Source organism: Leishmania major, chromosome 11, assembly GCF_000002725.2.
Source record: "Leishmania major strain Friedlin complete genome, chromosome 11".
NCBI classification, from domain to species: domain Eukaryota; phylum Euglenozoa; class Kinetoplastea; order Trypanosomatida; family Trypanosomatidae; genus Leishmania; species Leishmania major.
The window spans coordinates 517501-539319 of NC_007252.2; the positions used below are offsets into that span (position 1 = coordinate 517501).

The window sequence follows — 21819 nt, forward strand, 5'->3', positions numbered from 1 at the left end:
AACGGACGGCACGCTGCACGCACGAGCAGACACGCAGACGCGCGGCCACACGCGGACACCGAGGTGCGACATGCGCACATGCGCGTAGACGAGTCGAGACGAGTTTCTTTTTCATCTTTTTTCCTCCGTCTTTTCGTGTCTTCAACGCCTCTTTTCTCCGGATCAGTAAACGCCAATGCGCCAACACAGCACACCGAAGAAAGAAGTAGGAACGTGCGTGGGAGGGCGAGCGAGCGAGGCAACGTCCCCCCACCCCTCCCACCTCCCTCCTCCTGCTCCCTCCACAGGGAGAGGGGGGATCGCGTCTTGCCTCCTTTTTCTTCGCTTGACGGAGCAGCTCATCTTCACGAGAATGCGTGTGCGTGGACATCTTTTTCCCTCTCACTTTCTCGACACGTGGTGCTTACCCTGCGTTTCGCCTCCTCTTCGCGGCTCGATGAAGCGCGCTCTGTAGAGGAGGGGGATGGGAGGGCAGAGATGGGAGGGCGGCGGGAGAGATGGGCGAGGGCACCACCCGTTGCGTGCACCCCTCACCGCCCCAACTGCCTACGTCTCCTTTCCGTGTGCAGCAAGCATACGCAGAGGCCTGCAGCTCCGTCTTTCCCTTCTCGACAGCACGGCCGCCTTTCTTGCTACACCCTTTGTTCCTCCCCGACTCTTTCTCTGCTCTCTGCCCACTGGGATCCCGGCTTCTGCGATCTGGCTCCGCGCGCCGCGTTCGCGACTCTCCGCCGTTGACGCATCACACATCCCTCGCCTCCTTCTCCATCATGTTTTCGCACACCCCCAACGCCAACGCTTGGTATTCTCACGGCATTATTGGCGCAACACACACTCACACACTTACAAGCCTCTTGAGGGAACACACCGTCGTACGCCCGCCTTGGACTGGCTGTCTCTCTGTTCCCCGCCACCTTCATGTGTAAGTAGGTACTTGGTATCTCGCCACCCACTTGATCGCGTTAGAAGGTAGCGCCGCGTTAAGCAGAGCTTACGACTGTCCACGGTGGTCGCCGTTGTGGATACGCACAGCAAATCGGGTTTCCTCACTCGCGTCGCCGCGGCCGCCCCCCTACCCCTCCCACCGTCCCTCTCCCCGCTGCCCTACAGCCCTCTCCGTCTGGTAATCCTCGCGCCGCTGCTTTTCGTCGTCTCTTCCTTGTTCCCTTAGTGCCTCTGCTAAACCATTTTCGAGGCTGCAGGAGTGCTAACGAGTGCCACCACCGCTCCCGTCTCTCAACGAAGAGACTCTGTGAAGCACTCTCCGCCCTTGTCCGTCTCTTTTGTTTCTTTTTTTCCTTGTTTGCTCTGCCCCGTAAGCACGATAACATATTTCTCCGATACCCTTCCACGAGGTGTTGGTGCGTGTGCGCTGCTGCTGCTGCTGGTCCAAATCCTTTCGATATTTGGGCCATCCCTTATATATATATCTATATATTTCGCGTCTGTGTCGAGCGCAGACTCGTCGATTCAGGTCAGCACGGGGAGGGGGTGTGCCGTTTCGCCTGTTTTGTGCTGCTTTTCGTTTTCTCCGTTGTCGCCCTCCCCAAAGGAAACGACACATTCTCACGTTGCTTTTCGTGCTTTCTTCTCGCTCTCGTTTCTTCATCCCCGTCTTCTCGCGGCACGGCGGTGTTTGGCTGCTGTCGGCCCGGGGAACGCGGTGTAACCACGACACTCTCGCCCACTCGGTGCGTGTGTGCGTTGACGACTTACTCTTGCCGGCCCTCTCTTCCCTTTGCCCGCATTTCGATTGGCTGCTTGTGGTGTGTCAGCGAGAGGTTTTGTGACGGAGCGAGTCTTTCGCTCTTCAGCCCCTCGCTTTCGGCTCTTCTCGTGAGTGTGTAGCTGTGACGTTCCGTGCGCGTGTGTGTGCGTGTGAGCCCTCTCCCGCCGTCTTCCCTTGAGTCTGAGGTGCGGAGAAGAACGCAACCTCGACGTGTGACACGGCCCCCTTCCGAGGCATGAAGGGAGCGGAGTAGCACAGCGGAGGCCAACGCACGCACAGACGATCAGCGCTGCTACCATTCGCTGCGGACACGCCCACCGGCTCGCCTGCGCGCAGGACGACGCGAGACCGTCGGCACCTGCGGAGACACAGCCCCTTTCTCCATCCCAGAAAAGCGGTCGGCGGTGCAACGTCGCTTGAGACGCAGAGCGAGCGGATCGGGGACGCCTCCTCGGGTAGTGTAAGCGCGATCAGGATCTTTTCTGTTCCGGGTGAGTGTGTGCTTGTCGGCGCAGCTGGAGCCGGATAAGCTGCCAACGTATTTTCTCTCGCCACGCACCGAGAGACGTGCAGGGCGCGTTGAGCGACGGCCCCCAAGAGGACGAAGCACGCAGCAGAGTCAGGCAGAACTTCGGCGCTGTAACAGTGACGCATCCGCCGGAAGGGAAGCGAGAGAAGAGGAGGCGGCGCATCGACGCGAGAGGGACTACACATCTGTAATCGGCGACACGTCAAGGAGGCGGCGGTGGTTATTGCCAAGCAGACGTAGCACCCTCCCCCCATCTAGCCAGACACAGCGGCGCCGAGACGCAGTAGTGTGTAGTGTAGGGAGGAAAGGCAGCTCAGCTTCTGCCTCTCTCTCCCTCTTCCGGCACTCGTGCTGCCGTCTTTGCTGCTGCGCACCCCCGCCCCGCCCCTCTCTGCATCTCTCTCTGTCCCTTGCCATCTACCTGTGTCGACCCGTCTCGCACACGTTTTTAGTGTGTGTGCGTGCTCTCCGGTGAGTCCTTGCATTCAGTTGTTGGGGCAACAGAGTGGGACGCCCCCATCTATCGATTGATCGATCGATCTATATATATATTTATCGTTTCATCTGTTATTTTGCTCCTCTGAGCTTTCTGAAATCGGCCCAAATCGGCACCTGTGCCTTTCCTGGGAGACTTCCTTCCCCCCCCCTTCACCCTCCACCCCCAGCTTGTGTGTGTGTGTGTGTGTGTGTGCTTAGTGCAGCACTTCGGCACCCGCTCATAGCGTGCCACGGAGAGAGCCGCAAGACACGCACGCGGACGGTAAAACCCGTCCGTGACCCGAACCGTCGCGCGTGGCGCAGTGGCAAAACAGGATTCCTCGTACAAGGCGCAGCTAGAGGCGATGGACAGGGACGACAGCAGGACACAGGGCGAAGGCGCCGCCCCAGCGAGGTTGAGCTTGCCTCCGTGGAGAAGTGCACGTGAGACGGCGCTGTGCGATGACACGGAGAACTCGCCGGACAACTGTGCGGTGCAGTGGCCCCGGCAGCACACGTCTGTGAAGCCGCTCGATGATGGAGGGGTTCAGAGCGGATCAACCAGAAGTGCGCAGCGTGATCCGGGGGACGGTGGGGTCGAGCTGCGGCACGTGAACGAGGCCGACAAGAGCGGCGCCGGCTTCGGTGGCGGAGGTGATTCGCACAAAGGTGGTCTCGCACGACAATCCGGCGATGCGCTGGAGGACGGCAAAGACAGGTACGATGTCTACATGCGCGCGACTGAGGCACAACGCCGCTCGGAAACGTCCACTGAGCTGTCCAGTGACTACAGCAGTTTCTGCTTTCAGCTTGTTGTAACGGTGAAGCGCATGCTCATCCTGCAGTCCCGCGACCCCTTGTCGTTGGCGTGCGAGCTCATCACGCCGATTATCTTTCTTGTCAGCTCCATTGCCCTGTGGGGCGTCATCAAGAAGGGCTTCGTCCCGGCGTCTGATTACTTCAGCGTAGCGGGAGAGTCTATGACGAATACGGTGATGACGCAGGCGAAGGACATGATGTGCTACAACGCGACACTCTCCGGCGGTGTCCCGATCGAGGGCCTCCTGGAGTGTCGCGAGTTCCTGAGAAAGCCTTTAACGCACCCGAGGCTGTTGTGCGCTGAGAACAACCTCACCGGTGCCCCGGTGGGTCTCTGCGTTCTGCAGACTTACGCTTTGAAGTCGTATTTTACGATGAGCCGCTATGTGACACAGAACACGACCCGTGTGCCGACGGTGGACGAGATGATCTTGCTGCAGTGGGCATGGCGCCTCCTTTACCAGCAGAGCGGTGCCTCGTTAGACCGTTTCCAGATGCTGGACTCCGCCATGTTATCCACCGGCACCCTCTACTTTGCGCCGCAGTCTACTGAGACGGAGGCGCTCGTTGCGTACTTCCGCAACACCTCCACCTATTTCCAGTACGTCTACGGCGGCACCTTCGCCACAGTGGCAGAGGCGGAAGCGAGGGTGCAGAACCGCACCTGCCGCGACCCGCCCATCTGGGGTATCATTCAAGTGGGCAGCTTGACAGCGGAAAATTTCGAGGTGGCCATTCGCCTGAACGCCACAGCGCTGCCACAAACGAAGTGGATGTCGGCACTCTACTACATCGGTGGCGTGGTGGTGAAGGGGCCGGCCATGTACATCCTCTCCGGCTTCACGACGCTGCAGCAGACCGTGTACCACTACTTCCTGAGAGGGGTACTCGGTACGACAAGCACGCCGGAAAAGGAGCTGCTGCTGCTTCCCGCGCCGACACGCGGCTACAGGGACGATCAGTTTCTCGCTTACGGTGGGCAGTTTGTGCCCCTTATCCTCGTGCTCGGCTTCCTGTACCCGGTGTCGCAGATAACCAAACGCGTTGTCCTGGAGAAGGAGCTGCGCTTGCGGGAGGCGATGCTAATCATGGGGCTGTCTGAAGTGGTCATGTACACGGCGTGGTTCTTGATTTACGTGGTGCAGTACGCGGCCGTCTCGCTCATCATGGCGATTCTGCTGCGGGCGACGTACTTGGCGAAGTCGAACTTCGGCATTGTCTTTTTCCTGTTCTTCTTTTACTCACTTTCCATCATCACGTTGTCGGGGCTCATGGCGGTGTTCTTCAACAAGGCGCGCCTGTCGGCGATCCTGGCGCCGCTCATTTACCTCGCCTTGTCGATTCCGCTCTTTACGGTGCAGAACTTGCAGGGTCCCGCGCAGACCGGATTCTCTTTTCTTTCGCCATCCGGCCTCGCTGTCGGCATCGGGATCCTCTTCTCGCACGAGCTGGGCAGCGGCATGTCGGCCTCCGACTTGACCTACTTCCGTGACTCGCCGAAAATGCTTGCGGTGATCATCATCTTGTTTATGGACTTCATCATTTACTTGGTGCTGATGCTGTACCTCGACGCGGTCCTGCCGAAGCAGTGGGGCACCCGCAAGCACCCGCTCTTCTTCATCACGGAGCCGGTGCGGTGGTGCTGCGGATCGAGCGCGCGCGTGCTGGAGGGTGGCGCCGACGGGCGCGCCGAGGATGGTGTGTTCGAGGACGTCGAAGAACGCGATGCTGACTACGCCGTTCGCATCAGTGGACTGCGCAAGGAGTACTTGCGCGGCGGCAAGAGGTTCGTTGCGGTGAACAACCTGTACTGGGGGATGCGCGAGGGCGAGATCTCTGTGCTGCTGGGGCACAACGGCGCCGGCAAGACGACGGTGCTGAACATGATGACGGGGATGGTCGAGCCGGACGCGGGCGACTGCTACGTCTACGGCAATTCTGTCCGCAACGAGCTAGAGAAGGTGCGGCAGCAGATCGGGTACTGCCCGCAGCACAACATCCTCTGGCCGAACATGACGTGCTACGAGCACCTTTGGTACTACGCGGCGTTGAAGGGCTTGCGAGGCGCTGCGCAAGAGGAGGCGATCTCGCGCATGCTCGCCGGCGTCGACCTGCAGGACAAGCGCGATTGCTCCTCGACGATGCTGTCGGGCGGGCAGAAGCGGAAGCTGTCGGCTGCCATTGCGTTTGTCGGCGGCAGCCGTCTTGTGTTCCTCGACGAGCCGACTGCCGGCATGGACGTTGGCGCGCGGCGATACACGTGGGGCCTGCTGCGTGCCATGGCCAAGTGCCACACCATCCTTCTGAGCACGCACTTCATGGACGAGGCGGATCTGCTGGGCGATTCCGTTGCCATCCTGAACAAGGGCTGCCTGCAGTGCGCGGGCAGCAACATGTTCTTGAAGGCGAAGCTCGGGGTCGGCTACGTGCTCACCCTCTCCGTCGTCGCCCATGCTAATTGGATGGCCGTTGCCGGCGTGGTGAGGGAGCACGTGCCGTCAGCGACAAGGCTCGGGTCTGGTGCGGGAGAGATGGCCTTCCGTCTTCCCATGAGGACCAAGGCAGCGTTCCCCGCCCTGCTTGCCGAGATCGAGGGCCGCGGCTCGCAGCTTGGCGTTAACGCCTACAGTGTCTCTGCCACGACGCTGGAGGAGATTTTCATTCAGATTGCGCAGCAGGGGGCGGCCAAGGAAGAGATGGAGCGGAAGCGGGAGCAGTTGACGGCGCCGTTCACCGCGACGACACGAGTGGCTGCTGCGGCATCTGCGGGCTCATCTGAAAACTACATGAACGCGGTGACCGACATCGCCACCGTGGATGGTGTTTACCAGGAACCACCGCAGCCGTCGGATGTGTGGAATGTCGGCTTCATCGGGAATGATCTCGGTGTCTTGCGCAGCCAGTTCAAGGCGATGCTGTGGAAGCGGCTCTGGAATGTCTTGCGCGACCGCCGGACGCAATTCTTCCAGATTGTGTGCCCGATGCTGTGTGTGCTGCTTGCAATGCTACTCATGCTCATCAAGTTATTCCTATCCCCAGCCATCACGCTCTCCAGCGACCTATACGGCACAGCGGTCGAGATCGACGTGGTCGGATGTGAGCGGGCCATGAACTTGAGCATACCATTCTCGTCGAGAGCCGTTACGGTGCAGCCGCCATCCGCGATATCCATCGCAACGCTTTCCTCCTACATGCTCAAAACGTACGACACTCACGTGGCGGAGCGGTACACCGGCCTAGTGTGCCTCGACACGGTGAGTTTCCCGGCACCGTTCGCGCCAGCAAGCAGGCCCGTCTCGGCCGTGATCTACAACACCTCGGGCCTGCACTCCAGCGCGATCGGCCTCTACAACCTTTACAACGGCTACTACATGCGGCTCCGCGGCAATAACGCCCGTGTACTGACCACCGTCGTCGAAGCGATGCCCAGAACCAAGACCGAGGTCGAAGCCCAGGATTCGATCTACGCCCTTATCGCCGCCATCGTCATCATGGTCCCGTTCACGTTCATTCCGTCCACGTTCGTGTCGTGGATTGTAAAGGAGCGGGAGTGCAAGGCGCGACATCTGCAGAACGTGTCGGGGCTCTACTTCTCCGTCTATTGGCTCGCGAACTTCTTGTTTGACATCTGCTGCTATGTCATCACGATGTTCCTCATCCTCATCGTCTTCGCTATCTTCAGCCACAGTGAGTACATTGGTGCGAGGGCTGTCGGCGCCACCATCGTGCTGTTGTTCCTCTACGGCCTCTCCGGCGTGGCCATGGCGTACGCTGTGAGCTTCCTGTTCAAGGAGCACTCCGCAGCTCAGAACGTTGTCATGCTCGCCAACTTTATCACCGGCTTCCTGCTGGTTCTCTGCGTCTTGATGCTGTCTGTGTTCGATTCCACACACGAGCTGGCCAAAGTCCTACCGTGGATCTTCCGCATTGTGCCGAGCTTCTGCGTCGGCGAAGGCATCAACAACCTCGCGAAGCTGAAGTTAGAGGGTGCGGTCGGCACAACAAACACACCGTGGTCCATGTCCGTGGTAGGCTGGCCGTGCGTGTACATGGCTGCCGGGTTGCCTTTCTACGTCGTTGTCACCCTCTTCTTGGATCACCCCGGACGGCAGCAGCGGATGCAGCGGCTCTTCCACAACCCTGACGCGGAGCCGGACTTTGTCAAGAACGAAGACGAGGACGTCGTGGCGGAGCGCCGAAGCGTGCTGGAGAGCGAGGCGCGCCAGAGCGACCTCGTGCGCGTCGAGAACCTGAGCAAGGTGTACTCGAACGGCAAGGTGGCGGTGCGCAGCATCACCTTCGGCGTCCGCCCCGGCGAGGTGTTCGGGTTCCTCGGCACGAACGGTGCTGGTAAGACGACGACGATTTCGATACTTTGCCAGGAGATTCACCCGACAAGTGGCCGCGCGTCCATCTGCGGCAACGATATCGTGACGGAGAGCCGCGAGGCGCTGCGGTGCATCGGGTACTGCCCGCAGTTCGACGCGTGCCTGGACCTGCTGACGGTGGAGGAGCACCTGGAGCTGTACGCGGGCGTGCGGGCCATCTCGTACGACTGTCGCAAGCGCGTGGTGGAGGGGCTGCTGGCCTTGTGCGAGCTGACGAACTACAAGCATACCCTGGCGCACGAGCTGTCCGGTGGCAACCGGCGCAAGCTGTCTGTGGCCATGTCCCTCATTGGAGGGCCGCGAGTGGTCTTCCTGGACGAGCCGTCGGCCGGCATGGACCCTGTGGCGCGGCGCGGGTTGTGGACCGCAATCGAGGCCGTCGCCGACAACAGCTCCGTTGTGCTGACGACGCACCACCTGGAGGAGGTGGAGGCGCTTGCGCATCGCGTGGCGATCATGGTGGACGGCACCCTGCGCTGCATCGGCGACAAGACTCATCTGAAGAACAAGTTCGGCACCGGCTTCGAGGTGAATGTGCGCATCCGTTCCGAGGAGGAGGAGCTGAAAGAGGCTATGCGTAACTTCTTCAGCGAGAACTTCCCGGGATCCTTGCTGCGCGAGTACCGTGCACGCCGCTTCACCTTCGGGCTGCCCGGCGGCACGAAGCTGTCGAGGACGTTCAAGCTTATGGAGGAGCACGCGTCGGCGCTGGGGGCGACGGACTACAGCGTGTCACAGACGTCGATTGAGCAGGTCTTCATGCAGATCAGCGAGGAGGCCGAGCGGCAGCACGAGGCTGAGGAGGCGGAGCAGCTTGCCCAGACGCCGAAGAGCTACTGCAGGTGCTGCTGCTAGCGCGGTGGTAGTTTGGAGAGGCGAGGGAAAGGGAGAAGCGGGGCTGCCGCGATTGTCTGCTGTGGCGGCGTGAGGGTGGGTGCGTGGGGGAGCAGCGGAGGAGAGGCAAGGAGGCGGAGTCGTGCGTGTCTCTTGTCTTTGTTGGCATGCTGCGAGGACGTAAAAACAACCTCAGGCAAGGCAGACGTTGAGGGCTGAAGCGCGCCTGTTCCGTTTGAGCTTGCACCGCTGCAGTGCGTGCGCAGTGCCCTCTGGTCTCATCCTCGTTACACGGCGCCGTTTTCGTGAACGCCCCGCCCAGCCATGCGCAGCGCTCTCGTGTTTGCGTCTGCTCCCCCTGCCTGTGCGTGCTTTTATGTTTTGCCTCGCGTCGAGTGGGGGTGGGTGGTCCGCCTCGTCGTTTTTTGCGTTTCGTGCCGTGCCCACCGCTCGAGCGCTGTGGGGGTCTCTCTCTCTCTCTATACACACATCTAGGTATCACTATACGCGCACGTGTATGTGCATATACATGCATGCACATGCATATGTATGCATAGAGAGACAGACATGTGTATTTATATACATGCATGTTCTTCTATGTATGTGTGTGAGTATGCGTATGTATATACATGTGTATGTGTGTGTATGTGTAGGGCGCGGCTCGTTCTCGGCCTTTCCGCTGTTACGAGTGTCCTCCGCTTGTCGCGACGGGTCGGCCGATTTCCGCTCTTCTTTTCTGCTTGTCTTCATCTCTTCGTGCTTCGCCTATTATTTTCATGATGACGACGTGCATCTGCGCGTGCGTGCTTGCTTTTTCTATTGTTGCTGCCGACGTCCACGTGTTCTCATCCCCGTCGCAGCTTGCTTATCCAGAAGGTACACGCGCACACACACATCTCTCTCTATACAGCTGTGTATCTATTGATATAGCGATGCATGTGGGTGATATATATCTAAATATATATATATATGCATGGTTGTTTTGTGCGCACGCGCGTCGGGTCGCTTCTCTGCACAGTTGCTGTGCTACGCTCTTGGGGCCCCCGTTTTCGTTTCAAAGTAATGATTTTCTTTCCTCCTTTTGGCCATTGGTGCTGTGGCTCTACTTGTGCAACGACTGTGGACTTAATCATTGATTGCGTTCGCTCGGCATGTGTGTGTGTGTGTGTGCGGGGGGTTGCGCTTACATGCATATACGCGTATATATACATATATATGCGTGCGTGTCCTGCTGGCGCCGTGCTTTCTCCGTCTCTCTGGCATCGCTGCCGTATCTTGTGCTGCGCGAGTTGTGGGTGGTCTGCCGATGATGTCTCCTCACACACCACCACCGCCTCCCGTGCTCCACTGAATTCCCGCTTCCGTGCCAGAGCGCCAAGCGCTGTTCGATGCGCGTGTGTGCATGGGCGCTGACTCCCTCCTCTCTCCCGTGTCCTTTTCAGCGTACGATGCTTGCTGTTTCTATGCAGACCCAACAAAAAAAGATTGCGGCAGATTTCGATCGCAGACCAACAACGAACACGCACCCGCATAGCACGCCGCGGATGCACACAGCGGCGGCTACACGGGTAAAGTGCAGCAGCACAGCAAAGGGGCAAAAGCCGCGAGCGGCGGCTTCTTTGGAGCGGTGCGGCAGCCCAGCGACTAGGGTGATGGCGGCGAGCAGACAGGCGTGTGCGACCCCCCTCCCTGTGCCTCACTGGTGCCGCTGACCTTTGCCGCCGGTGCTGATTGTGCGTGATGCGTTGCACACTTGTTTGAGAGCACCGCAGCCGCAGCACGAAGCGGTGCGACCGCACGCAGCGAAAAATGACGCCAACGACACACAAGGCGCTGTGCCCGACCTGCATCTTCCGAGCGCCGTCGCCACTTCAATGCGTGCCTCTCTCGTTTTGCTGTTTGGCCATATTTGCTCTCTGGTCTTTCCGACTGCTGCACTTCCCCGCCCCTGCCCCCGCGTCGACCCCCCCTCCCTCCTCTCCGTGCACCCTCGAAGCGAGCACACGCAACTTGTTTGATCACTCCTCCAGCAGCCCTCCCGACACCGTGCAGCGTCACAGCGACGGTGGGGGCGCCATCTCTCCTTCCACCTTATGCTGCGTGTGGGCAGGCGCTGCTCCGTGGCGGAGCATCGTCCGCACGGATTGGGATGACGGCGCGACCGCAGTGCTGCCGCGCCTTGTACGCGAGCGGCGTCCACTCGCCTTCCACCACGAGCGACGATAGCGGGAGCGCCAGCGCCACGGGAAGAGTCATGCGCTGCCGGGGCAGACCAAATACACGTCGAAAAGGAGACCGCTTGTCGATGCTCCTCTCCGTTGCCTTCCCCTTGCCCTGCTGCCGCCTTCTCCGCGTGTGTGTCATGGGTGCACCCGATGCTGGCGGTGGACCTCTGCATGTACTACGCGCTGATGCTGTACCTGGACGCCGCTGTTCTGCAGGAGTGGGGCACACCGAAGCACCCGCTCTTCTTCATCACGGCGCCGGTGCGGTGGTGCTGCGGGTCGAGCACGCGCGTGCTGGAGGGTGGCGCCGATGGGCGCGGTGGACTACGAGGTAAACGAGACTCACTTGACGGGTGCGCAGGCGCTGTCGGACTACCTGCTGGATACATGGTACGTGCACGACATGCCGCGCTACGGCGCCGTGTCGTGCATTGATCGGAACGTGACGGCGCTGCTGAGATTTGCGGATGAGTGGCGCGGTACCAACGTGAACGTGTTCCTGTACAACTCCTCCTCGCACCACCAGGCTGGGCTGAGCCTCGCAACGTACTACGACCTGTTCATCAAGTCCTTCCTCGGCCGCGACAGCGCGTTCATGCGGTACGAGGCGGAGCTGTTCAACGAGCCTGCCAGCCAGTCGCAGCTGGGCTTCATCTTCATTGGCGCGCCCGGTGGGCGGTCCGCAGGTGGTCTTCCTGGACGAGCCGTCGGCCGGCATGGACCCTGTGGCGCGGCGCGGGGTGTGGACTGCGATCCAGCGCGCCGCAGGGCACTGCTCCGTTGTGCTGACGACGCACCACCTGGAGGAGGTGGAGGCGCTTGCGGACATTGTGGCGATCATGGTGCGCGGGTACGTGCGGTGTGTCGGCGACAAGGTACACCTGAAGAACAAGTTCGGCAGCGCCTTCGAGGTGAGCGTGCGGCTGGCGTCGGCGCAGCACGCGGAGCGCTTTGCGTCGTTCATGCAGGCGGCGTTCCCCGACGCTGTGCGGAACGAAGGCGAGGGTCGGCGGCTCGTGTACCAGCTGCCGCGCGATCGCGGCTTCGGTGACGTGTTCCAGACGTTCCAGGCGAACAAGGAGCAGCTGCACATCACGGACTACAGCGTGTCGCAGACGTTCATTGACGAGGCTTTACTTTGGATTATCGAATCGTGCAAGCAGGCGGAGGCGAAAGTGTGTGTTGGAACCCCTGAGGAGGTGTGAAGTGGGTTACGCTACCAGACAGGGAAGAGGAAGAGCCCGATTTGGCTGCTCGGGTAGTCGACCACATATTCGCACGTGCGCGTTGGCGGTGCCACAGGGCATTAGTCTCTCGGCACCGTGTCTGTGTGCTTTGATTTATTCATGAGCTCTTTCACAGCGCCTATCTCGTTTGGTTATTATGTTGTCTTGTGACGCTAGGTCGCTCCTGCTCCGAGATGCGCGCGTGGCAGCGGAGAGTTTATGCAGGGCGTCTCTCAGCATGCTTGTGTATCGTTGTCTCGGAGGTGGAGCACGTGGCTGTGGGTGCGAGCCAGAGGGGTTGCTTGTCACTTGCGTCTCTGTCGGTAGCTACCCTTTCCTCCGTCCTCTCCGCAGCTTCCTCTCGTCTTATTTCACGACCGTCCACTTATGTGGCAGCTGTGCGCGCTGCGGACGAAGACAAGCACTACTAGTTGAACCAAAGTCTTGGGGTGATCTGCGCGACATACTCGATACGGTGAGTGTGTGCGTGTGTGCTGTGGTGTGGTGTGGTGGCCAGCCATCCGCCGATGACGACGCCCGAGCTGATTGTGTAGGGTCCAGGGAGGTGGTATGGTGTGCTTCTCGCCACTTCCTTCTCTCTCCGACGTCGTCTCTTCCCTCCCTTCACCACTTTCTCGGCTGCTTGTACGCGGAGGCGTGCTCCTCAAATGGACTCTGCCGGCATGCACCGCTCTGCATCTTTGTCGCCGTCTCCCAACCCCTTCTGCCACTCCGCCACTGTCCATTGCCGTACTTATTCTCTCCCGCGTTTTTGTATGCGGAACATTTTCTGTTGCGTTTTTGTTTTTGTTTTCTTGGTTTTGATTTTGTCATCCCTCCGCGGCTTCCTCGCAAAGCAGACGTTGCACCTGAGCGTCGCCGGTTGTTTTCTTCTGGTTGGTTCTCTCTCGTCTCTGTCTTGTCGAGTGTCCGCCACCATCCGCACCACACGCCCGAGGTTCCTGCCCCGCCGTTGCCGCAAGCAGCGAGAAAGTGGACGACTGCGCAGAAGGGAGCGGCGGCAGCTCACTGTGTCGCGGGCGTGTGTGCAGTCACCTCAGACATGTGAGGCACATTTTGCTATCACCGCCCCGACCATCAGCCCCGCATAACCGTTCCAGTGCCCGCAGCGCCGTGATTTCTGTTGGCTGGTTTCACCCCTCTTCGGCATTTTTCGTTTTTTTTTTGCCCTGCTTGCCGGCTATCAATACACCCCGGTGTTGCCGTGGCTCTTGTCTGTGTCCCGTCCCGCTCGTCAGCCGCGCGACCACTCCCCCTCTTCACTCCCTCCCTGTGCACACGTTTCGAGTGCGCTGATCACAGCTTGCGGGGACACACATACTTTGGCTCGTCACTTCTGCTTGCATTCGCTTCATCTTGTGCATAAGCGCGCGAAGCACCGATAATGGCTCGCACATCATGGAGCTCGAGCCCTACCGGCTCCGCCAGTGCTGGCAGCGCTGAAAGCTACTGCCGCAGTAAGCCGGCCAAGAGAGGCAGTTTCATGGATCAGCTGCTGGCGATCCTGTACCGCACGCTCCGTCAGACGCTGCGCACTAAGGCGATTTTGTTCATGGAGATCGTTCTGCCGCTCATGTTCGTCGTCATTACGCTCATTTTGTGGTTAGTGTGGTTGCCCTTCCAAGGCCGTTCGAGGCAGTTCATCGACTACACGCCCTACGCGTCCTCTGCGGCTACGCTGCACAAACAGCTCACCTGTTTCAACAGCTCGGAGGGCGAGCCGATCCCTGGGCTGTGTGATTGCGCCTGGATATCCATGCTCAGCAACTACACGGTCCTGTGCGCCGGCGATTACGACACGATCCCGTACAAGAACCTCTGCTACGTCGACCTCCCGATTGACTTCAGCAACTTCAAGGTCAACGGCTACGCAGTTGGGAACATTACGGGGGCCAACAAGCTGGTGCAGTTGTGGATCAACTCGTATAACACGAGCCTATTTGTGATCCCGACGCTGGATGAGGTGATCATCTTCCACTGGCTGGCTCGGATTAGCAGGCCAAAAGCGAAGAGCGATGGCAACCTCCTCTCCGCTGGCATCGCGGCTGGTTTGATGCCCAACTCGAAGCAGTCCTCTGTTTTGTGCTCCGGCGCCCTGTACTTCGTCGGCAGTGCGGCGCAGGTGGACCCGCTGCTCGATTACTTCCGAAAGGAGTCGGTGCTCTTCGACAAGGTGTACGGTGGCACCTACGCAACCGTGGTAGAGGCGGAGGCCCGGGTACGCGCCACGGAATGGAATTGGGCCATCATCGAACTCAACGGCTTCGACGCGAGCGAGTTTGATGTGACCATCCGCATGAACTCGACCGCGCTGCCGACGTTTGCGCTTCCGTACGACAAGAGCTATGGCGGCGGCTTCTACAACAGCCGCGCCGACCTCTACGCCGTCGCCGGGTTTCTGTCGATTCAGCAGATCATCTCGGAATACTACCTGAAGCTGGTCGTGGGGAGCGCCGCCACCGGCACAGATTTACCGCTGGACCACTACATGGCTGTCGCTGGCTACGCCAGTTTCATCACGCAGCCGCTCCTCACCACTGCCGATATCTTGCTGCCGCTCATCTTTGTCATGGCGTACCTCTATCCCGTCTCGCAGTTCACGAAGCGTATTGTGCTGGAGAAAGAGCTGCGGATCCGCGAGGCCATGCAGATCATGGGGCTCGGCAACGCCCCGATCTACATTTCGTGGTACCTCACCTTCTTCTTGCCGAACTTCTTTGTCACGATCGTCACCCTCGTCGTGATTCGGATGACGTACATCACAATCACGAACATCCTTATGCTGTTCCTGGTGTACTACATCTACCTCATCACCTGCGTACCCCTAGCTGGCTTCTACTCGGCCTTCTTCAGCAAGGCTCGCCTCGCCTCCTTGCTGACGCCGCTCATCTACTTCGTGTTCGCCATGCCGGCCTTCGCGATTCAGAGCGCCAATACGGCAATCATAACCGCCTTTTGCATCTTCCCGCCCACCGCCTACGCCGTCACGATGCTCGGCATTATTGATCACGAAATAGCCGGCGGCTTTGCGGCAGCCAGCTGGCACGACGTCCTCGACACGCCTCCGGTGTATCTGCCCATCGTCATGATGGCCGTGGACTTTGTCTTCTTTAATCTGCTTATGCTCTACCTCGACAACGTTATGCCGAAGCAGTGGGGTACGCGCAAGCACCCGCTCTTCTTCATCACGGACCCCGTCATGTGGTGCTTCAACTCTAAGCACAAGCGCCTCGAGGGCGGCGCCGACGGGCGCGCCGAGAACGGCGTGTTCGAGGACGTCGACGGCGACGACGACGCGGTGATTTTGGACGGGCTGCGCAAGGAGTACTCGCGCGGCGGCAAGAGGTTCGTTGCGGTGAACAACCTGTACTGGGGGATGCGCGAGGGCGAGATCTCTGTGCTGCTGGGGCACAACGGCGCCGGCAAGACGACGGTGCTGAACATGATGACGGGGATGGTCGAGCCGGACGCGGGCGACTGCTACGTCTACGGCAGCTCTGTGCGGACGGCAAAGGCGGACGTGCGGCAGCAGATCGGGTACTGCCCGCAGCACAACATTCTGTGGGGCGAGCTGACGTGCCGCGAGCACCTGGAGTTCTTTGGGCGGATCAAGGGGTTGCGCGGGTGGGAGCTGGAGAATGCCGTGTGCCGGATGTTGCACGAGACGGACTTGCTGGAGAAGATGGACCAGCCCGCGAAGAGCCTGTCGGGCGGGCAGAAGCGGAAGCTCTCGGTCTCCATCGCCTTCGTGACTTGCAGCCGCCTCATCTTCCTCGACGAGCCCACGGCCGGCATGGATGTGGGTGCGCGGCGATACACGTGGGAGCTGCTGCGGCGCATGTCCGCCCATCACACCATTTTCCTGACGACGCACTACATGGACGAGGCGGACCTGCTGGGGCACAAGATCGGGATCATGAGCCACGGGCGACTGAAGTGCAGCGGCAGCAGCATGTTTCTGAAGAGTCACCTCGGGTTCGGGTACAGCATTACGATGTCCCTCTGCGAGGCCGCTTCTGTGAACGTGATCTCGAAGGTGGTGCATTCATCGGTGGACGGCGCGCACGAGGTAGGGGTGAGCGGGTGTGAGGTGATGTACCGACTGCCCAACGAGTGTGTCGAACAGTTCCCGGAGTTCCTGGATCGACTGGATGCGGTGAAAGACGAGCTCGGCATCCGCGGCTACTCGCTGTCGGCGACGACGCTAGAGGAGATATTTCTTCGCGTGTCCAACGAGGATATCGAGCGGGAGCGGGAGGAAGATCCTCTGATGCAGCTGCACCCAGATATCGCCGCTGCGCAGGAGAGTTGCATATGGAACTGCGAGATAGTGGAGGGGCGCAAGGCGATGCTGTGGTCGCAGTTCAAGGCGATGATGACGAAGCGCATGTGGAATGGCATGCGGGACCGCAAGATGCAGTTTTTTCAGGTGGTGTGCCCGGTGATTTGCATTTTGATCGCTATGCTGCTCTCACTCATCTCCCTCAACGGCCCCGACACCATAACGCTGAACAAGGATATCTACCCCGGCGAGGTTCTGGTGGAGATGAACGGGTGCGATGAGCTGCTCGGCCCCAACGCCTCCTTCGACAAATTCACTGTGCGGCACCAAAAATACATGAATGCGCTGAACTTGTCCACCTACATGGTCGACACGTTTCTTTCTCAGCCCACGTTGCGCGTGGAGGGGCTCGTGTGCCACGATCCAGACTGGGCAAACGCCGTGAAGGCACCGAACAACGTGATACACATACTGAACTCGTCCACCTATCACCAGGGGCCCATCTCAGTGAACTCCATCTACCAGGCACTCTACAGGAAGTATACGGGAAAAAATGCACACTTTACGCTGGTGGCTGGAACGATGCCGCGCACCAAGCAAGAGAAGTTGACGCAGGACGCGCTGAAGACGATTCTCATGGGCGCGATTATCATGATCCCGTTCACGTTCCTGCCGTCGAACGTGGTGGCGTGGGTGGTGAAGGAGCGGGAGTGCAAGGCGCGACATCTGCAGAACGTGTCAGGGCTGAGCTTTTACATCTACTGGCTCACGAATTTTCTCTTCGACATGGTCGCCTACATCATCTCCATGTGCCTCGTCATTGTCATCTTCCTCATGTTCAGCCGCGAGGAGTACGTGGCCAAGGACCGTATCGGCGCCGTGTTCGTCCTCTTCTTCATCTACGGTCTCTCGAGCACCACCACGGGGTACATGTGCAGTTTCCTCTTCGACGAGCACTCCAACGCGCAGACGATCGTGATGGCCGTCAGCTTCGTCTCCGGTTTTCTCCTCGTCATGGTCGTGTACATCATGTCTCTGCTCTCGCAGACCATGATGGCGGCCGATGTCCTCAAATGGATCACCCGCATCGTGCCAAGCTTTGCCATTGGCGAGGGCATCATCAACTTGGCGATGCTGACGCAGCGGCAGGCGATCGTAGGCGGTGTGACGGCGTGGTCGATGGAGACGATCGGGTGGGCGTGCGTGTACATGTCAGTCGAGTTCCCGCTGTTTTTCGCGATCACCCTCTTCATTGACCACCCGCGGCGGCGCATGTGGGGGCAGCGCAACCAGTACGACGTCGACGCGGCCCCGCAGACGGTGTCGGAGGAGGACTCCGACGTTGAGAAGACGCGTGAGGACGTGTACAAAGAGGAAGCTGAGGGCGTCAACGACGACATGGTGCGCGTGGTGGACCTCCGCAAGGTGTACCCCAACGGCAAGGAGGCGGTGCGCAACGTCACCTTCTCCGTGACCCCCGGCGAGGTGTTCGGCTTCCTCGGCACGAACGGTGCTGGTAAGACGACGACGATTTCGATGCTGTGCCAGGAGTTCATTCCCACAAGCGGCAAGGCCTATGTGTGCGGGTACGACATCGTGACCGAGAGCGAGCAGGCGCTGCGGTGCATCGGGTACTGCCCGCAGTTCGACGCGTGCCTGGACCTGCTGACGGTGGAGGAGCACCTGGAGCTGTACGTGGGCGTGCGAGGTATTCGGTACGAGGAGCGTGACGTTATCATTGACGCCTTGCTGCGCATGTGTGAACTCTCTATGTATCGCTACACCTTGTCCTCGGAGCTGTCCGGTGGCAACCGGCGCAAGCTGTCTGTGGCCATGTCCCTCATCGGTGGCCCAAGCGTGGTCTTCCTGGACGAGCCGTCGGCCGGCATGGACCCTGTGGCGCGGCGCGGGTTGTGGACCGCAATCGAAAAGGTCGCCGACAACAGCTCCGTTGTGCTGACGACGCACCACCTGGAGGAGGTGGAGGCGCTTGCGCATCGCGTGGCGATCATGGTGGACGGCACCCTGCGCTGCATCGGCGACAAGACTCATCTGAAGAACAAGTTCGGCACCGGCTTCGAGATGGGCATCCGTGTACGTGCAGACGACGATATGGTGAATGTGCACACGTGGGTGAAGACACAGTTCCCCGACGCGACGATGAACGAGTTTAAGGGGCAACGTTCTGTCTACACGCTGCCGGCCAACGTCGCCCTCTCAGATGTCTTCCGTCTCTTGCAACAGAAGAAGGAGACGCTCAATATTACGGACTACAGCGTCTCGCAGACTTCAATCGAACAGGTGTTCCTGAGGATCAGCGGAGAACTAGAGGAGGCGACCGCCTTCCGTCACACGCTGGAGGACACGCTCGCGCTGTCGAGTAGGAAGAGCGCCTTGGCGGATGCCGCAAATTTCCACCCGGTAACTCGCAACTTGTCGCTCGACAGGTCGAAATGGGGCTATTCGGTGTTGCGTGACGGCGGCTGAGATCGTGGGCGACGGGATTGGAGGAAAGTAAGGCGCGTCCGCGAGAGCGGGTTGTCTTCAGTTGGCGTATGCCCGACTTTTTCGAGCATGAGGGTGCCCGCGCTCCCTCCTCCGCGTCTCTTTCGCCCGAAACTGGTCGTTGCGTTGTTGGACACATCGACCGTACTGTGCCGTTGATAGACGACTCTGGCCGGGGTACGTTTTCGTCATTTATATGCCCGATGTGCCCGAGAGGAAGGGAAGAAGGTGCCACCTGTTGGCCAGCCTGCGTGGTGCTTCGCTGTGCGCCCGCCACCCCCCTCCGCGTTGGGTTACTCTTGTTGCTTCGTCTTGGATGAAGTGCAGTGGAACCTTGTGTTAGCATGTGTATAGTCGTTTTTTTTTATTATTTCTTTTCTCTCTCCTGGTGCGAGGCCGTGCTTCCGCCTCACGGTGATCGGTGTTCGTGTGTGTGTGTGTGTGTGGGCGGGGCGGGGGTGGGTGGGGGGCTCTTCAGTTTCTCCTTGTGCGTGGGCGTATGTGTGTATGTTTTTCATTTCGTCGTTCGCTTTTTCATAGTTTGATGTGAATGGCGGGTCAACTCTTCCGTGTGCGTGGTTCCCGTTGTGCTGCTTTGGTGAACCGCCTCACATCGGCCGTGCCTCTTCGTGTCTATGTGCAATTCCGCGTTGTGTTCTTGACTCGTTGCCTTTTTTCGCTCTCTTGCCTTCCCCCTTCCGCTTCACCATCGACCGCTCATCACACCTCCTGTCTCCCGCAGACTCTGTCTTGCTCGAAGGGCAGGCACCTGCGACTCACGCGTCACGTCACGCGGTGAGGGAGTCTCATATTAACACACACACACACACACGTACACACGTATTCACTTCTTTGCTTACGCGCGCCGTTGAGGTGCATTTCTCTTTTATGTTTTCCTTCGCACCTTTCACTTGCCTTTTGTGCTCACCTTGTACGTGGGTTTTCTGTGAGAGGCACCGCCAGCGGCTGCGACGCCCCGGACGATCGCTCTCCTCTCATGCGATTGCCAGTCATTTTTCGGGAGCGCTCTCGCCTGTCATGCCGCCTCCAGTCGCACCCCCCACTACCGTGGATGCACTTCAGCATGCGAATCACGTTTCGTTTTTCCCCCTTTTCGTTGCGTTTATGCCACGCATCGCTGTCTCTATCTCTCTTACTTTGTGTGTTTTACGTTTTCTCTTCTTTCGTCTTGTCCACCCGACCGCGTCCAACTTCCGTGTCGGTTGCTTCTCTCTCCGCCTTGTTGTGAGGAAGGCGAGGGGATGTCGGCGCATGCCTCAGCCACGCGCAGGGCCGGTCAAACCACCACCACTGTCGGTGTGCGCCGATGCGTGGGGGAGGATGATGTGTGTATCCGTGTCTGCGTACGTCTTCACGCGGGTGCCTGTGTGTGCTCGTCTCCTTTTTTTTTTGGCCGCCGTGCTGGACATACGCCAACCTGTCCCAGTGCTGTCATCCCCTTCATGTAATGCTTCTAGCTGGCTCACAAGGTGATCGAGTCTCTCCTCATGACCTACCCGTTCTCGCTCTCTTTCCTCGTGTCTCGTCACCGTCGCCAGTGTTCTGCCTATTTTGTCCCATCGCCCCTCACTTTCTCTCTCGCTGTGCCACCGCCTTTTTCGTTACGCCCCCGCCCAGTTCTTGTGTGCGCACACGGCTGCTTCCCGGAGGTGGTGCGTTGCCGTTTGTCGTGATTCCTGTAGGCGTGTCGACGGTGCGAGGGTACTCGCCGGGTCTGCAGCACCTCCAGTCATCGCTGACAGAGAGGGAGCACGAGACGAGGGAGGCAGAGGAACGTGTCGGTGAGGGCGGTGAAGGGAAGTCAACTCCACTGTCCATCTCTCCTCCATTTCTCTTGCCAACATGTGAACAGCTCGCCAATGTTGCTATTATTCTCTGCTTTCTTCTGGATCAGGGCCACGCCTTCTATGCGCCCTATCTTCTGGTCTATTCTTTTTCTTGGTCGCCTCGCATGCGCACGTGCACAGACATCAACGCGTGCGCCCACGGACGAGCGTGCGCGAACACACAGAGAGAGAGACAGACTAACGGGCAGGCTGAGACAGAGAGAGCGCGAGAAGGGGAAACACCGGCCGTGTGCGACTGTGAGTGTGCGCATGCGCAGTCTGTTTTTATTACGCCTGCTGAAACGTGCAGCGGCGGAGGAGGGGTCTCTCACCGGCCACCAGTCGCCGTCGCCCTCCCTCCCTCTTGCCAACCCACGCACACAGACGTGGCAGGGCGCTAGAACTTCCGCGCGAGTAGGATCGGGTTGTGGATGCTGCTTACGTGTTGTTGCTCTACTTGCTTTGTCGCAACCCAGCATTGCCCATTTCTTGGTTTATGCGTGCCTGTGCTTCCTCTCTCGTGTAGAGCGGCTCGCACGTGACGTTTTTTTTTTTGGTGTGCTACTCTCCCTCTTTTTCCTGTGTGTGCTCGTGTGACGGGTCCTCTTCTGTTGTTGAGCGCTCGCCGCACCACTTTTTCTTTCTTGCAGTTTGTGCGTACGATTTCGTCGTGCCGTTGGGCGTTCGGTCTACATGGGTGTTGCTGCTGTGGTGGTTGCTCCGGCGTCTCTCTCTGTCTCCGTCATCGTTGCCTGTGTTCCACGTCTCGAACCCTTTTCCGAGTCGTCGTCTCGACGCTCGCCTGCTGCCCGCCGCCGAGGAGTGTTTGCACCTGTGATTTCGTTTGATTTTGAAGCGTGTGTGCTCGCTTACAACTGCGCAGCGACACTAGTGGACAGCCCCCTTCGTCAACCTTGTCCGTGGGTGCCGGTGGGCC

General features: G+C 59.5%; 2 protein-coding genes and 1 pseudogene across 2 annotated transcripts, besides 1 other annotated feature; all 3 read left to right on the top strand.

The window, feature by feature from the left end:
• Positions 1-3466: 3466 nt before the first annotated feature.
• On the top strand, positions 3467-8797 carry ABCA4 (putative ATP-binding cassette protein subfamily A,member4; the record flags this gene model as incomplete). Its single annotated transcript, XM_001681539.1, has 1 exon — positions 3467-8797. One exon carries the CDS (start codon positions 3467-3469, stop codon positions 8795-8797), a length of 5331 nt encoding a protein of 1776 aa, XP_001681591.1.
• A 2132-nt stretch (positions 8798-10929) lies between these two features.
• Positions 10930-12203, top strand: LMJF_11_1260 (annotated as a pseudogene).
• Positions 10930-12203: a sequence feature.
• Positions 12204-13632: 1429 nt separating this feature from the next.
• ABCA5 (putative ATP-binding cassette protein subfamily A,member 5) lies at positions 13633-19017 on the top strand (the record flags this gene model as incomplete). Its single annotated transcript, XM_001681541.1, has 1 exon — positions 13633-19017. The coding sequence occupies one exon, from the start codon at positions 13633-13635 to the stop codon at positions 19015-19017; it is 5385 nt and encodes a 1794-aa protein (XP_001681593.1).
• Between the last annotated feature and the right edge of the window lie 2802 nt (positions 19018-21819).